At 51.5% G+C, this 11,084-nt stretch overlaps 3 protein-coding genes across 4 annotated transcripts in view; 1 reads left to right on the plus strand and 2 right to left on the minus strand.

Moving 5' to 3' along the window:
• The window catches only part of LOC137802874 (uncharacterized), a 3,727-nt gene extending 3,609 nt beyond the window's left edge, over positions 1 to 118 (minus strand). Inside the window, exon 1 of the mRNA XM_068601038.1 lies at positions 1 to 118. This exon is cut by the window's left edge and continues 1,003 nt beyond it. The gene's annotated coding sequence lies outside the window, so the exon portion shown is untranslated.
• A 279-nt stretch (positions 119 to 397) lies between these two features.
• cinp (cyclin dependent kinase 2 interacting protein) lies at positions 398 to 3,478 on the plus strand. Of its 2 annotated transcripts, XR_011079997.1 has the most exons (6): positions 398 to 551; positions 967 to 1,120; positions 1,375 to 1,549; positions 1,891 to 2,014; positions 2,573 to 3,260; positions 3,340 to 3,478. XR_011079997.1 is itself a non-coding variant. In XM_068600906.1 (5 exons), exons 1-5 carry the CDS (start codon positions 545 to 547, stop codon positions 2,771 to 2,773), a joined length of 663 nt encoding a protein of 220 aa, XP_068457007.1. In that variant the 5' UTR covers positions 399 to 544; the 3' UTR covers positions 2,774 to 2,901. The 2 variants fall into 2 exon arrangements, 1 of the variants encoding a protein (XP_068457007.1); XM_068600906.1 differs by lacking the exon at positions 3,340 to 3,478 and having other exon boundaries at positions 399 to 551; positions 2,571 to 2,901.
• Positions 3,479 to 4,369: 891 nt separating this feature from the next.
• Positions 4,370 to 10,589, minus strand: znf839 (zinc finger protein 839). Its single transcript, XM_068600905.1, has 10 exons — positions 9,401 to 10,589; positions 7,846 to 8,895; positions 7,556 to 7,687; positions 7,361 to 7,474; positions 7,191 to 7,283; positions 6,946 to 7,092; positions 6,741 to 6,845; positions 6,501 to 6,588; positions 6,234 to 6,330; positions 4,370 to 5,607 (listed from the first exon to the last, which is right to left on the minus strand). The coding sequence occupies exons 1-10, from the start codon at positions 10,349 to 10,351 to the stop codon at positions 5,076 to 5,078; spliced, it is 3,309 nt and encodes a 1,102-aa protein (XP_068457006.1). The 5' UTR covers positions 10,352 to 10,589; the 3' UTR covers positions 4,370 to 5,075.
• Positions 10,590 to 11,084: the final 495 nt, after the last annotated feature.

Here is an 11,084-nt window from a genome sequence, read left to right on the forward strand (position 1 = left end):
TCTTCTTCTTCTTCTTCTCCTCCTGCTACTCCGTCTTTTCTTCTTCTTCTTCTTCTTCTTCTTCTTCTTCTTCTTCTTCTTCTTCTTCTTCTTCTTCTTCTTCTTCTTCTTCTTCTCCTCCTGCTACTCCGTCTCTTCTTCTTCCTGCTGCGTCAGTGACAAAAAAGATTGTGTCTGTAGGAGGAGGTGTCACTCTGAACGTTTCTGTGTGTTTAGAAATATATTTAAATATACACACAAGTATGTGTATGTGTATATTATATATATTAACATTGTAGTAACGCTGAATAAAAGACATGTTAACCAGATTCATGTTGTCGAAGATTAATAATCAATAACCTCAAAACAAGTGAGAGTGAAGAAAATAACCAATCAGCAGGAGGCGCTGTGGAGTAGATCCACCACAGAAGAAGACGAGCAGATCCACCACAGAAGAAGACGAGCAGAAGCAGGAAGAAGAGATCCGTCAACGTGAGCGCCAGAGCAGTTCGTCGATAAACTAAACTACAGAGGAAGAAGAAGAGGAAGAAGAAGAGGAAGAAGAATGGAAGGTGAGGGAACATCTCTCGTCTCCTCTCTTCACTGATTAATACTAATTATTATTATAATTATTATTATGTCATGTACTAATGGATATGGACTGTGACATCTATTTTCTTTTATTTAATTTCTATTCATTTATTTATTTAGAACATGTAACAGATCAGTAAAAAACTAAACCAGAATAACAACATTAGTAGTAAATATATCAAACTGTCAAATCAATAAAATGATATTAATTAGTCAGGATGAATATGCATCAACACTCGTCATCCTGACTCTTTATAATATTTATAACAATATTAATTAGTCAGGATGAATATGCATCAACACTCTTCATCCTGACTAAAACACAAACCTCTCTGATGTATAAATACTGATTGAACTGTACAAACATGCCATGTGTTGTTGTTGTTGTCTCATCAGGTGAAGTCAACAGGAAGTGCTCTGCTGTCACAGGAAGTGCCCGAAAAATGAAAGATAACGCAGCCGACTGGCACAACCTGATGCTGAGGTGGGAAAAACTCAACGATGACGGATTCAGAGTGGCAGGAAACATGGTGGACATGAGACTGAGCCGGTGAGTCAAGATGAGTTAGTCAAGCTAGTTAAGTCAAGCTAGTTAGGTCAAGATGGGTTAGCCATGCTGGGTTAGTCAAACGAGTTAAATAAAGATTGGTTAGTCAATCTGGGTAAGTCAAGCTAGTTTAATGAAGCTAGTTTAGTGAAGCTAATTTAATAGAGCTAGTTCACTGAAGCTAGCTAGTTTCACTATTACGTACAATTAGTTTAGTTGAATGTGGATTTAAAAGTTTTAAAGTGTTTTTCATCCAGTTCTCAGAGCGAACAGCTGCTGGCAGAGGAAGAGTCTCCATCAGCTCCATCAGCTCCATCAGCTCCACCAGCTTCATCAGCTCCATCAGCTCCATCAGCTCGGTCGCAGCAGGCGGCTGCAGCTGCAGAGCTGCAGGACGAATGCTGCAAGCTGCAGGACGTCGTGGACAAAATGGTGACGTTACATTTGACTAAGATCTTTTCTTGCGTTGTGGAGTTGTGTTACGTAATGCTGTGCAGTTGTGTAATAGTTACGTTGTTCAGTTGTGTAGTAGTTACGTTGTGCAGTTGTGTAGTAGTTACGTTGTGCAGTTGTGTAGTAGTTACGTTGTGCAGTTGTGTAGTAGTTACGTTGTGTAGTTGTGTTAGGGTAACGACATGTAGTCCTGATAACGAAGTGTAGTCATGGTAACAACATTTATTGCTGGTGTTGACATGTGTGTGTCTGTGCTCAGGGAGTGTAGTTATAGTAACACACACGTTTGTGTTGATCAACTCTGGTCTTCGTCCCGGCAGGTCGTTGTGGTGAAGAAGATGGAGCGTCTCACGGCGTCGCAGCAAGGCCTTCAGGACCTGGAACACTTCCAGTTTGGACCTGGAGGCCGGACTCTGTTCCACAGCTGGACCGCCAGACACTTCAGTGAGTCCACCTGAACCTGTTTCCCATGTTTCAGAGGTTGTGTGGTGTCTCTCCATGTTTCAGAGGTTGTGTGGTGTCTCTCCATGTTTCAGAGGTTGTGTGGTGCCTCTCCATGTTTCAGAGGTTGTGTGGTGTCTCTCCATGTTTCAGAGGTTGTGTGGTGTCTCTCCATGTTTCAGAGGTTGTGTGGTGTCTCTCCATGTTTCAGAGGTTGTGTGGTGCCTCTCCATGTTTCAGAGGTTGTGTGGTGTCTCTCCATGTTTCAGAGGTTGTGTGGTGTCTCTCCATGTTTCAGAGGTTGTGTGGTGTCTCTCCATGTTTCAGAGGTTGTGTGGTGCCTCTCCATGTTTCAGAGGTTGTGTGGTGTCTCTCCATGTTTCAGAGGTTGTGTGGTGTCTCTCCATGTTTCAGAGGTTGTGTGGTGCCTCTCCATGTTTCAGAGGTTGTGTGGTGCCTCTCCATGTTTCAGAGGTTGTGTGGTGTCTCTCCATGTTTCAGAGGTTGTGTGGTGTCTCTCCATGTTTCAGAGGTTGTGTGGTGCCTCTCCATGTTTCAGAGGAGTCGTCTCGCATGCTGTTGGACAGCTTCAGTCAGGAGCTGAAGCTGAAGCAGACCCTCCTGCAGGAACTGGCCCACAGCGTGAGCTCCGACCTCTGCATGGTGTATCTGTCCTGCTGGCTGCACCAGCCCTTCATCACCCCTCAGACCAGACTCGCGCTGGAGGCCCTGCTCCTGGAGACCGGGCACCACCCCCTTTGATGCCTTCAGTCCTCCAGACCATGCGATCCAGACCATATGATCCAGATCCATGCGATCCAGATCCATGCGATCCAGACCATGTAATCCAGATCCATGTGCTCTAGACCATGTAATCCAGATCCATGTGCTCTAGACCATGTAATCCAGATCCATGTGCTCTAGACCATGTAATCCAGATCCATGTGCTCTAGACCATGTAATCCAGATCCATGTGCTCTAGACCATGTAATCCAGATCCATGTGCTCTAGACCATGTAATCCAGATCCATGTGCTCTAGACCATGTAATCCAGATCCATGTGCTCTAGACCATGTAATCCAGATCCATGTGCTCTAGACCATGTAATCCAGATCCATGTGCTCTAGACCATGTAATCCAGATTCATGGAAAGAGTCCAGCTGTTGGAATCAGTGGAGAACTTTCCTTGTTAATACATCAGCTTGTAGAACAGGATCAGGTGTAAACAGGATCAGGTGTAAATGAATGTGTACGTTCTGTTTTCCTTTCTGACATTAAATCATTTATTGTAAGCGACTTGCTCTTCATTAGATGAGACGCTGCTTTAGTTTCTGCAGAAGAAGAAAAGAATCGTTTCAATAAGACACTTTGGACTGGATCTGAGAGCAACCCAGAGGAGGAGCAGCAACCCAGAGGAGGAGCAGCAACCCAGAGGAGGAGCAACAACCCAGAGGAGGAGCAGCAACCCAGAGGAGGAGCAGCAACCCAGAGGAGGAGCAGCAACCCAGAGGAGGAGCAGCAACCCAGAGGAGGAGCAGCAACCCAGAGATTCCTGCACCGCTTCAACTGCCAGATGTATGAGCTTCTGATTTACTTTAAGGCTTTTACCCAGAGAGGCTGACTTTAAGGCTTTTACCCAGAGAGGCTGACTTTAAGGCTTTTACCCAGAGAGGCTGACTTTAAGGCTTTTACCCAGAGAGGCTGACTTTAAGGCTTTTACCCAGAGAGGCTGACTTTAAGGCTTTTACCCAGAGAGGCTGACTTTAAGGCTTTTACCCAGAGAGGCTGACTTTAAGGCTTTTACCCAGAGAGGCTGACTTTAAGGCTTTTACCCAGAGAGGCTGACTTTAAGGCTTTTACCCAGAGAGGCTGACTTTAAGGCTTTTACCCAGAGAGGCTGACTTTAAGTGCATTCAACCAAACGCAGAACAACAAGAATCAAGAAAGAACAATCAGCAAAGTTAAACCACTAAGTGTTTTCAGTAAGAGACGTTTAAGTGCTGCTTTCTTTATTCAAGGTGTAGTCGGAGGCTCCAGCTCCATGAAGGAGCTCCTATCGGCTCTCTTTCCTCAGCTCCTCTTCACTCGGGTCTGAACCTTCTGAACCCGTTTACTGGTAGAGCCGGACTCAGACCTGGAGGTCCTGGTAGAACCGGGCTCAGACCTGGAGGTCCTGGTAGAGCCGGGCTCAGACCTGGAGGTCCTGGTAGAGCCGGGCTCAGACCTGGAGGTCCTGGTAGAGCCGGGCTCAGACCTGGAGGTCCTGGTAGAACCGGGCTCAGACCTGGAGGTCCTGGTAGAGCCGGGCTCAGACCTGGAGGTCCTGGCCGTTGCTGAAGACGTTACACAAACAGTGGAGTTGGTCACGTTGGTTTATTGGAGGAACATGAAATGTTTCATGACAAATCCTTTCACACTCATGTCCATCCAACCAGAACAAATGTCCAGGTTACATTTGGAAAATGCATGTTTTATAAAAAGTAATAAAATAGTGCAACTTCTTTTAAACTTTGTTTTTCATATCCTACATATAAACATCCAACTAATCACTTTCTATTGAAATGAACATGTTCAGTTACTGAAACACTGGGACTACTTTACAAATGTACAGCCACTGCAGACTCCTTAACAAACAACAGAAGGAAGAACCGGCGGAGAACCCAGCGGAGAACCCAGCAGCCCACTCGAGCTGAACTGGTAAATACGACTTGTTACTGGTAGCCCAGAAGGAGCTGCTTAATCACAACATTCTGCAGCTCTCGATGTATTGATCAGGATGTATTGACCAGGTCATCTGTAGAAATCTGAGACGTTTTCATTTCTGTAAATATTAGATAGTAAATTGGAGGAGCAGCTCTGATGCTTGACGATCTGGGAGGAAAACTTCAGGTCTTTGTGGGAACGCATAATCCGGTGTGATGAAGAGAGCCAACAGGAGCTCTTCAGCGCCCCCTTCAGGCCGCCGTGTCCGTTACACAGGTGTAATGTTGAAATACCACCTACAACATCGGTGACGTGTTCAGGTCAGAGTCTGGTCTTGCTCAGTCAAGAGTCTGTTCAAGGTTCACTGAGGAGCTTTGGCTCCGTCCGAAGCCTCGATGCCCAGCAGGGCCTGGACCGCCTCCAGCGGGACGCCCTCTGGGGTCTGGATGTGCATGGTGGTCCCGTCCGGACCGTTGACAATGACGATCCGGTCTGCGCCGGGCTCTGCCAGTTGGACCGTCAGGCCTTCGGTCTGGATGTAGATCTCTTGACCCTCCTGAAGCTCTTTGGACTCACAGGGGTCCGCTGAGCTGGACTGGACCAGGGTGGAGGCGCTCTGCAGCTCAGAGGAAGCCACCGTCTGGGCCGGGCTGGACTCGGGGTTCTTTGAGTCCGTGTTGGTTTGGGGACTTGAACCCAGAGTTTCCTCCAGTTCCTTCACTTGGACCGTGATGCCACCGGTGCTTAAGACCTGGTTCGTCTGTAAAGGCGTTACCTTGACATTAGTCTGCAGAGGCCCCGCCCCCTGGTCTCCACCTGGGGTCAGCTCCATGGGCGTGGCAGGGGGCGGAGCCTGAGTGGAGGGCGGCAGAGCAGAGATGGACCCAGAGGAGCTGAGGGACCAGAGAAACACATTCAGATCAAACCAGCCGGGTAAACCTGGGCCCGGGTATGACACCCGTGGGTCACACCAGGGGGTTGGGTACGACACCCGTGGGTCACACCACGGGGTCGGGTACGACACCCGGGGGTCACACCGGGGGTCACACCAGGGGTCGGGTACGACACCCGTGGGTCACACCAGGGGGTCGGGTACGACACCCGGGGGTCACACCAGGGGTCGGGTACGACACCCGTGGGTCACACCAGGGGGTCGGGTACGACACCTGGGGTCACACCGCCCGTGGGTCACACCAGGGGGTTGGGTACGACACCCGTGGGTCACACCACGGGGTCGGGTACGACACCCGGGGGTCACACCACGGGGGTCACACCAGGGGTCGGGTACGACACCCGTGGGTCACACCAGGGGGTCGGGTACGACACCCGGGGGTCACACCAGGGGGTTGGGTACGACACCCGTGGGTCACACCACGGGGTCGGGTACGACACCCGGGGGTCACACCGGGGGTCACACCAGGGGGTCGGGTACGACACCCGGGGGTCACACCACCCGTGGGTCACAACAGGGGGTCGGGTACGACACCTGGGGGCCGTGTACGACACCCCGCCACCTCACCTGGAGGAAGGGTCCGCACTGGGGGTCAGCAGCTTAGATCCAGCTGGTACCGAGCAGGGCTTCAGAGAGGATGTCCCAGAGGCCACAGGGGTCACATCTTGGAAAGTGAAAATAAAGAATGATGAGTCCATTTCAAATTGTAGACCTACAGATATTAACAAGCAGAGATATAGTAGGACGCAGTACAGCAGGCCGTAGTCGTATGTAATACTCTGCAGTATGGGCGCAGTAGAGACCGGTAGAGACCAGTGCAGTAGGGACCAGTACCTGTTTTGTGCTTATCGATGCCATTCTGGTGAATCGGGACGCTGTTCTCCATCTTGAATCTCTTGGAAGGCGGCAGCATCTTGGAATTCTGGGAAACAGATTCTGAGTGAAACTCAACCTGGATCCGGTTTAGCTGCCAGAGTCCTGTTTCTATCAGCAACAGGTCTCTGAAACCAGGCGCTGAAGTTGTGCAACACACAAACAAAGACCCCAGAGCAATCTGACTGATGCGGTGTTTACCTCCATGTATCGGACGTTCTTATTGGTCAGACTTGAGCTGGGAGATGCTCCAGGAACCACCTTCATCCTGTTCACCTCGTCCAGGATCCCCAGAGACCTGGCAACCTGGAACACGCAGCACAGTCGAGCAGCTGTGTAGTACTGTGTAGTACTAAAAGCCACAGCAGAACGTTCCAGCTCCAGAGGAGTGTGAAGCAGAACTCACCTCGATGTTCCTGACCTCCAGCGGTAGAGCGCCGCCCTGCGGGCTGATGATGTAATCCTGAGCCGCCTGCCTCACTTGAGCCTGCAGGGACTCAAACTCACGATAAATGTCTGGAAACCGAGTCCGAGCAGGACCGCTGCCCTCCACCTGAAGCCACCAGAGACGACATGCAAAGAACATAGCGTCTTCTCGTTAGCCTACGAGAGAGAGAGACCTCTAGCAGTGTGTTGTACGAGTGTGTGCACCTTTGCCAGAAGCACCTCCCACAGGCTCAAGACTTTAGTCAAACGAGGCAGAACGATGTCCATCAGCTCCTCGTCCTCACACTGCTCCACCAGCTGTGAACACACAGTGGTTATTAACGCCACATCTGTCGGCCTCCATCACCTCCATCACCTCCGCCTCCTCCTCTCACCTCCTGCAGGCGGTCTCGTCTTCGCTCCACCTGCTGCTCTGCGGTGACCACATTGACGGCGAGCTTCGGAGGTCGACCGCGACGGCCCCGCCGACTGACGACGCCCACCGGCACCTGTAAGGGGTCGACCAATGAGACGAACCCTTCATTCTGGACAGGTGTGATACAGGGCCCGTGGCACCGGACTGTACTCACTTTAGGAGGCGGTCCAAGTGATCGCCCCCGCCCCCGGCCCCGCCCCCTGCCTCGCCCTCGTCCTCGGGGCCTGCCAGGGCCTCTGGGGTGGAGGCCCCTGAGTCCTACAGCTGATGCCGGGCCGCCCTCCACCTGGAGACCCACAACCAGAGTTAGTAAATGACTAGTCAGACGGATTATGTATTAACTAGTCAGTTACCCACAACACATGGGTACCCGCTAACCAGAGGGTACCGTTAACCAGAGTAATCAGGTAGTGGTCATGTACATCATATATCTGAGTCTCTTACTCTGTTCGGTGCCGTCTCAACAGGTTTGTCCTCTGTTGTCGTCTTCGTCTCCTCCACTTCCTTCTCCTCTTCGTCCTCTGCCTCTTCGTCCCTAACACCTCCTATTTTCGTCTCCTGTGATTGGCCGTCATCCCTGAGGGGGTGCGGTGTGTCGTCGGGCAGGTCGGGCTCTCCGTGAGTCGGGTTCAGCTTGTAGTGCCGGTTCAGGCCTCCGAGGCCGATGTAGGCCTTTTCACACGTCTGGCAGCGGTGGGACCGGGACTTATGGCTGTAGGTGAGTGAGACGCCGGGGGCGGCGCCGTCCTTCCTCCCGCCATCCTCCTCCTCCACGCTCATATCGGAGTAGTCGTCCGAGTCGGACTGGTGGCTGTCCGCTAGGTCTTCTGTCTTTATGAACTTGTAGTCTTTGGCTTTGTACTTCGGTGGTCTGGAAACTCGACCAGATCTGGTCTGGACCTTCACAGCCCTCTTCTCTCTCTTCTTCGCCTTCTTCTCTTTCTCCCGGTCTCGGTCCTTCGCTGTTGGCGGCGGGGCCACGGTGGCAGGTCGGGCGACATCAGGTGTGGCGGTCTCTACTGGGACCAGCGCGGTGACTGCAGGTGGTTTCCCCGGACTCTTACTGGCGCCTGCGGCCGCACCGTTAGCAGGAGTTTTAGTTAGCGGGCCGGAGGAGGGCGGGGCCTGTGCGACGTAGGGGGTCTGGACTCTGATCGGGGTCGTTGCTGGTTTCTGACCGATGGAAGCGGTGCACGCCGATGTTGTCTGGCCTGTAAGCTTGTGGACCAATGGGAGCAGAGATCCTACGACGGGGGCGGGGCTCTGCAGCAGCAGCTGGATGGGGGGGTCCCCCGGGTTCTGCTGCAGGAAGAACTGCTGACCCGGCTGACCAACAACAGGCTGGATGTGGATGATCTGAGCGCTGCTCACGCTCCCGTTGGCCGAAAGCTTCATTTGTGGATTGTTGACCGCGACACTCTTCTGCTGGAGGGCCGAGACAGACCTCCCTTCCTTCTTGGGGGGAACCTGGATCTGGATTCTGACGGGCTCCGACTGAAAGGACAGAAAGCAAAAAAACAGATAAAGGAACCTGTGACCGGATGATGAAGACCACGCGATAGACCCGAAAGCTCCAGAACATCTTTCTGTTCAATATAATTAGAGCATTATTAGCAGAAAATCTAATCTCTGGTGAAAGTGGTCATTTAATCTCAAACCAGGTCCACACTAATCCAGACCTCAAAATGGTGTCACTCTGGTTTTCTCCTGAGAACCTCTTTACGGGGATAGGGTTACCTCTAACCCAGTAAACAGAATGGGTTAACCCAGTAAAGACGTTAAGGTTAACCCGGTAAAGAGTTTAGCCTTAACTATGTAGTTTCTGCTGTTTGTTTTAACTGTGATCAGAGCGATGTCAAATGTATTAATGTACCGTCACCTTTACTAGCTCTAACTCACCTTTACTAGCTCCAACTCACCTTTACTAGCTCTAACTCACCTTTACTAACTAACTCTCTACCCTCACACCCCCCTCTACCCTCATCTTCTTCTGACTCACCTTCTTCTGGACCACCTGCACAGAGCTTCCGGTCTGCATGGCGACCTGCTGGGCGACCTGCTGGGCGACACTCTTTAGCTGCTGGGAAGCATTGTTCTGGGTGGCGGGCTTTAAGTTCTGCTGAGGAACCTGAACCAGCGGTTTCAGACCATGCGTGGCGACCTGGACCTTCTGCTTTACAGTTGGTGTGGGGACCTGCACATGGACCTGCTGGTGAGACTTGGCGACCTGGTTGATGACCTGCTGTAGCTGGCTCGGGTCAAGAGCCGTGTTATGGACCGGGATGGTTTTGACCAGCTGGCTCTGCTGGAGCAGCTGGGCCGCCTCGGTGTCTGAGACCTGGACAATCTGCTGCTTGGTGAGCTGGTCCAGCAGAGCCTGCTGCTCCTCGGGGGACAGCCCGGAGCCCTCCACCAGGCTGCCGTCCGGCTGCACGTAGATGATGGTGGTGTTCACAAGGTCCGGGCCCAGGCTGCTGAAGTCTGTGCCCACCAGGAAGCTCTGTTCTTCTGGGTAGCTCTGCAACAAGTCCGCCAGCTGAGCCCCGGACGTTGAACTGGTCTCAGCACCGGGTACTGACTCTGAACTGGTCTTAGCACCGGGTACTGACTCTGAACTGGTCTCAGCACCGGGTACTGACTCTGAACTGGTCTCAGCACCGGGTACTGACTCTGAACTGGTCTCAGCACCGGGTACTGACTCTGAACTGGTCTCAGCACCGGGTACTGACTCTGAACTGGTCTTAGCACCGGGTACTGACTCTGAACTGGTCTCAGCACCGGGTGCTGACTCTGCACTGGTCTTAGCACCGGGTACTGACTCTGAACTGGTCTCAGCACCGGGTACTGACTCTGAACTAATCTCAGCACCGGGGGGCTGGCCCGCGGCCCCCGGAGGCTCCGCGGCTGTTATTGTTCTGGTCGAACTGCTGTCATCCTCGTTGTCCGCCATTTTGGCTGCGAGGCTAACTGTTAGCGTAGCTCAGACTTGGTGCCAGTTCGTGGATTAGATCCACCTGATCGTGGATCGATAACCTCGAATAAACCCCCGGTTATCGGTTGTGTGTGCACTACGGAAGAACCGGAGGACACCGTGAACGTTAGCGCGGACACGAGCAGCAGCCAAAGGCTAGCCGTGGGACACCTAGCCTACTTCAGCAGTCAGCAGCACGCGGGAGCGCGCACGTCCCGGACTGGATTAGAGGACCGGACCGGACAAGGGCACCGGACCGGACTCTATGAGGCGAATACTTATCCACGTTATGACAGACTCAGGATTCAGATAGAGGACACTATTTACTCATAATAAATATGGCACAATATAAGAGCGAGGAATGAGTTTTGACTGGTTTGTTATCTTCATCTTCTGAATCAATCAGCTCAGTCCGACAAACACAGACCCAGTCTCCAGGTTTTACAACCAGCTGTCACATGGTTTCCGCTTCCGGTCAGTCATTAAAAAAAAATAAAAAATATATATATATATATATATATATATATATATATATATATATATATATATATATATATATGAAAAGTATCATGAGACGAAGATAATAACGAACATCTCAAAGACAGAAACTCTGGTTTAGCGGAAATAAAAACATTTTAACTCGATAAACATCTATTGATAAAAGGTGCAGTAGCGCGTGCTGTCGGCAGGGGGCGCGCTTTGTTGACAGCAG

The sequence above is a fragment of the Clinocottus analis genome, unplaced genomic scaffold, assembly GCF_023055335.1.
Source record: "Clinocottus analis isolate CAN_PGR_092001 unplaced genomic scaffold, fCliAna1.0.p SCAF_5, whole genome shotgun sequence".
NCBI lineage: Eukaryota > Metazoa > Chordata > Actinopteri > Perciformes > Cottidae > Clinocottus > Clinocottus analis.